The sequence below is a fragment of the Furipterus horrens genome, unplaced genomic scaffold, assembly GCF_987537825.1.
Source record: "Furipterus horrens unplaced genomic scaffold, mFurHor1.1.pri manual_scaffold_10, whole genome shotgun sequence".
NCBI lineage: Eukaryota > Metazoa > Chordata > Mammalia > Chiroptera > Furipteridae > Furipterus > Furipterus horrens.
The window spans coordinates 35576578-35581758 of record NW_028327180.1 but is presented as its reverse complement, the minus strand read 5'-3'; the positions used below and the strand labels follow the sequence as shown (position 1 = coordinate 35581758).

General features: G+C 49.0%; 1 protein-coding gene across 2 annotated transcripts in view; it reads right to left on the bottom strand.

Annotated features, from left to right (window-relative positions):
* Positions 1-1586: 1586 nt before the first annotated feature.
* The window catches only part of ZNF395 (zinc finger protein 395), a 41069-nt gene continuing 37474 nt past the window's right edge, over positions 1587-5181 (bottom strand). For both annotated transcript variants that reach the window (XM_090289030.1, XM_090289031.1), the window contains exon 10: positions 1587-5026. In XM_090289030.1, the coding sequence (XP_090145156.1) occupies positions 4915-5026 (112 nt within the window). In that variant the 3' untranslated portion in view covers positions 1587-4914. The remainder of the gene's footprint in view (positions 5027-5181) is intronic.

Sequence of the window (5181 nt, the reverse complement as noted above, 5' to 3'; positions counted from 1 at the left end):
TGGTTAATAAACTGGTCGGCTGTTCTTAAGTGAAGTCACTGAGAAGCACAGACTCCAAACACGCCCATCCCAGCTGCCTCTCTGGGGAGGCTGAGGCAGAAAGCACATGGCTCTGCTTTATGTCAAGTGTGACAGGCAAGATACATGAGCATAAACACCCGAACGCACCACATCCCCACATACGAGTGGGTGGGTGGATGGGTGAGACAGAGGGGCCAAGGTTCTCAGAAACTCCCTGTGCACCACGACATCACCAATGGCCAAGTTGTGGGCTCCACACCCTGCTTCTGACTCAGTAAAAACTTACATTTTTAACAAGTTCTGAGAGATGTGGATCCTGCTGGTTTGGGACCACTGGATGAGGATTTGAGGCAAGGGACAAACCTGCTGCTGTCCTTTTTTTCTCCAACTTAACACGAAACATGTCAAGGTGCGTAACGATCAGTCCAGACAGCTGGTACGCCCAGAGTAATTGAGGACAAATGTCTGCAACGTAAGGGAGGGGAAGGTGCTCTGTTGGGGGGTGCAGAGCCCAGGAAGGGAGTTACTGAAACCCGCTGAGCTGGATCTCTCAGCAGGAAAGCACAGCCATTCACACTGTGCAGGAAGGGCCAGGAAGAGGCAATTCCCCAACTCCTCTCTCCGCCCCTCAAACTCCAGCCTTGGGTCTCCTGTAGATCAACCAGAAGCCGGAAAGTTAGGGGGTCCACAGCTGCAGTCATCGAGATAAGCCTGGGAGGGCCCAGGGCTGCAAGCGAAGAGTGTCCAGCTTAAAAGCAGTGAACTGATTGCAGGCACTCGGGCAAACAGCATTAAAACAGCAGATTCTGTTCGGGGCTTTCTTCGAGAGATGCGGTAGGCAGCGACTAAGGGAAGGTGGAGAAAGACACCCTCCATACTATCCCAAGGTAAGGAAAAAGGTCAAAGGACAACCTCCCATACCAGCGTCACGGACTTCTGGGCTTGACCAACTGGAATCAAGTTCCTGGGTCTTCTCGGAGCGGGATCACCCTCACTATCAGGCCCTGTTCAGGGTCCCTAGAACCCACTCCTCATGGTCCCAATGCTGCAAGTTTGGGATGTTGCTTTCTGCTCCCAACACCCTTCCCACCAAGCTTTAACTGGCCATCTTGGCCATAACTGTACATGAATTGATGAATTCAGGGAGTGGCCCATGTTTTTCCCTAGGGTCAGAACTCGTTCCATAAGTAGAGTGTGATTTATTTTCTCCTAAGTCACTTACTAACTCACCAACAGACTCAGGAACATGGCCAAGAACATTCTTCCCATGGTCAATATAACCAGCATTAGAGAACGGTTACTACCACCTGGATTATAATCCTAAAGCCATCATTTCCCACTGTATGACTCTGGGAATAATAACAGTAACTCCCTCATAGGGGTATTGAGGTAATCCCTGCAAGCACTCAGCCTGGCCCCTGATCATGTTATCTACTGCTGCTATCAGCAAATGAATGTGTACGCTTTGCCCGCAGGAGGACACACTATCATTGGTTTAACACCAAAGACAATGACAATTTTATCTTTTGTAGGGGGAGGGTACAGAAAGACAGGCACACATTAAATCAGACAAGGTACCATTTTATTCCTTATAAAATATATTTCATATCGTTGTTGTAAAAACATTACATTTCACATTTTTAAAAAAAAAACTTTTTAACAGTAAAAATAATACTTGGAAGACAGCTGGGGGAAAAGGCGCCAGTAAGACAAATTCACAGATGGGATTTGGGATTTCTCTCTCTCTGTTATTTTTTGTTTTTGTTTTGTTGGTTTTTCTTTTTTTTTTTTCTTTCTTTTTTTTTTTTTTTTTTTTTTTTGCCCCTGGTAAAGTCAGAACCTGGAGGACCAGAAAGTAGGAGGGTAGATTGCTTCAAACAGATCAGAGTTTCCATATCCAGATTACTGATGTCCTTCAAGGAGTCAAGCAATATAGGCTCACTACCCCAACGTGGACATTCCTCAGAACGTGCTCTGAAATTACCAAACTGCTGTCACAGCCAAGCTCTTTCACCTGCTAGTCAGTCCTTGTGCTTTGCACCAGTGACCTCACTGGACCACTGACCCCTGGGGTCTCTCTCTGCACTGAATAAGCCTAGGTGCAGAGGTAGCATCATGAAGGCTGGGCCGAGCAGGCACCACAGACTCCCAAGGTAAGTCCAAGAAATATGTGGAATACAGGCAGCGTCACTGGAATCAAGTTTCCCAAGATAACTGCTTTGGACCATCAGAGTCCTGCTCATCTCAGATGGGCATCTTACCTTCTATCAGGTTCTGCTGCCCAGGCGGGCTGGGAAGTAGGGAGAGAGAAACAGATGAAAGCAACAGGCATGATCGCTGGATCAGTTCACAAGCCACCGCCACCCTCCGAGAAGAAACAAATGGGGTAACCCCAAAGACAGACCACATGTCAAGAACCAACACAACAGCCACGAGATGGAGGTGCGGGAAGAAGGAGGGCAAAGGAGGCCACCACCAGAGCTAAGAGGAACAAATGCACACAGTGGAAGCTGCACCAAAACAAAACGTTAAACAAAATAAAAATAAAACTGCTTCAGTTTTTCAACTGTTTCATCAATGTCTTCTTTCTCTCTTCCTTTTCTGCCTTGTGTGCCAAGGACATGAACAGCCGACCTGCCCTAGAGAAAGTCTGTATATCCAGTTTTATCTACACGATCCAAACTGAGAGGGAAAATAAAAACAGCTTTTCTAAAGACGAGACTCAGCAAGAGCTCTGATTAAGAAGAGAAGGGAAGATAGCGCTGGGCAGAGTCCCCGTGTCTCAAACACTCCCTCCCTGCCTCGAGAAGACCTGAAAATGGACAGCGCAGAAGTGCATTGCGTCAGGACAAGCAACACCCAGCTCTCAGCTTTTAATTCTCAGGGAGGCTGAAGGGACAGGAAGAAGAACCCTGGGCCACCTCTTGCTGGCCTGGTTTTGAGCTTTACCAAGGGACAGATTCCACATACTTTTTTTTCACTAAGTTATAAAAATATATCCCATCACCACCAAAGACACTTGTGCATAACTGTCTTCCCCATCTGTCACCAAAGCCGGGTCCCCATCACCCTTCACAAACTCATACCCCTATTCATAGGTGGGCAGGTTTTCTAACACTCCACCTGTCTCAGACTGAAAGGTGTGTGCTTCAAATAGCCAGGTATTTCAACCTGGACCTCAACGAGAGCCAAGGAGTGGATGCTGCTGGTCAGCCCCCAGACAGGTAGCTTGATGGGACTCCCTGAGCCCCTGACATCCAGGACGTAGGTCCAAGGCAAGCTGGGCACCAGTGGTCCTGGTCATGGAGGCCCCTAGGAAACCCCACAGTTACTCCTGAAGCTCCAAAACAAACACACGCCCTCAGAGCTCTGGTCGCCCCTCTTAACCAGTCACTGGTTGGCATGGCACTAAACTCCCCACATCTCTTTCCTTCTCCACAGACCAGCTACGCTCACTAAGCTCCCAAGCAATGCAGTCCAGGCTCCCCTCAATTCCTGAGGCCCCCAGAAACACCAGGGGCTGAAGCACCCAGAGCTGTGAATCCAACCCCAGATCCCCCTCATTCTAGTCCCTCAGCATCCTCTTTCACCTTCTCCATCCTGCCTTCAGGCAAGAAGGTACTCAATGGGTAACTGGGCAGGTTACAGCGCATCCAAGTGACCCCCTCAGCACCCGGGCTGGACCCACGCTGATCAGAAGTCCAAAAGCCTCCTGCCTTGCCTGAAGAGTCTGTCCTACCTGTCACCTAAGGAAGACCTTAACTGCTCCCAAAATGACAGGTGGGCCCATCAAACAATGAGACCTGTCAACTCCTCCTGTTTTGGTGGGAGCGAGCTGCCACTTACCTTCCTATTCTCTCCTTCCCTGCCAGCGCCACCTACAGCCTTGGGAGGGAGATGGGGAAATCCTGGTAAAACCAGAGACAAAGCAGAACCTACCACCCAAATAAAAGGGAACTTTACTCAGCTAAACGCTCCCAAATACTCCATAAAAAAAAAGAACAAAGTGTTGCTGAGGTGCCATATCTGTGCCTCCGATAACAGCAGAGCTTCCACAGCCGCTAAAACCCTCTTGCTTTTTTCCCTCAAGGAAGGAGGAAAGATCAAGGTAGTGTTTTACTGCCGCGTTTCAAAAAGTGAATTCGTATTAGCCTTCTGGCTCAGCTATTTGGGGACAGTCTTTAAAAACCTATTCATCTGGGCTTTTAGGAGAAGCCATACAATATGTGTGGGGGTACTGCTCAACGTCTGAGGGGACCCAGATTCAAATGGTTGTCACCAGGGTTTGCCTTTTACTTCCATGGAAGCTGCTGGGTGAAAACCAGCTTTCCATTCTCCAGGATTCAGGTGGAGAAGGGCCAACAGCACCTTCAAAAGCACCCAGATACCCTGACTCTTCCCAGCCCATCCGGGCAGGTCCTGCTCTCTGAGTCATTAGCCAGAAACTTTTTTAAAAAAGAAAAGTAAATTCATCTTGCTCACAGTCCCTTCTGGACGAGTTGAGAAAGCAAAGAATTCACCAGCTCAGCAGGAAACAGAATGAGCTGTTCCTTCTTTTGAGGCTTACAGACTAAATCCCCTGGAAAGAGGGGATATGGGAAAGAGAGGCTAATTAATTCTTTGGTCTCCGTTCGCTGCAGAAAACCCTTGGTCAGTTTTGGCTCTCTCCTATTTGAGGGAAAAAAAAATATGTTCATTTCTTTTTTTAAAAAAATAAAATGTTCCCACAAGGAAGGGAAAAAGGTTTTAAGTATTAAACCTTAGCCAACAGAGCCCCAACTCCCAGTGTCCACACGTTATCTGCAGGTGTCTGCTGAGGGCTCCCAGGTCTGCCTTTTGTCACCTGGCGGCCATCAGGGCCAGGAGCAAGGAGCAGGAGCCGGCCGCACGGGTTCAGTCCAGGAAGCGCTGGCAGGCCTTCTTCCAGCGGCAGGCTGTGCACCACTGATCCCGGTGCTCGATGCCGTACACTTTGCGGCACTTCTTAGCCTCCCCGCGGGCCTTCCTGCCAAGAGAGTAATGAGGGTACAGTCACGTGCTGGTGGTTAGGGCTGGAGAGTGGCCAGGTGTGACGCTGAGCAAACAAGCAGAGGGTAAAAGGGGTGGAAGCCAATGGGGCCAGAGGACAGAGAGTCTCCCCAGTATCCAGTGTGCCCTCCA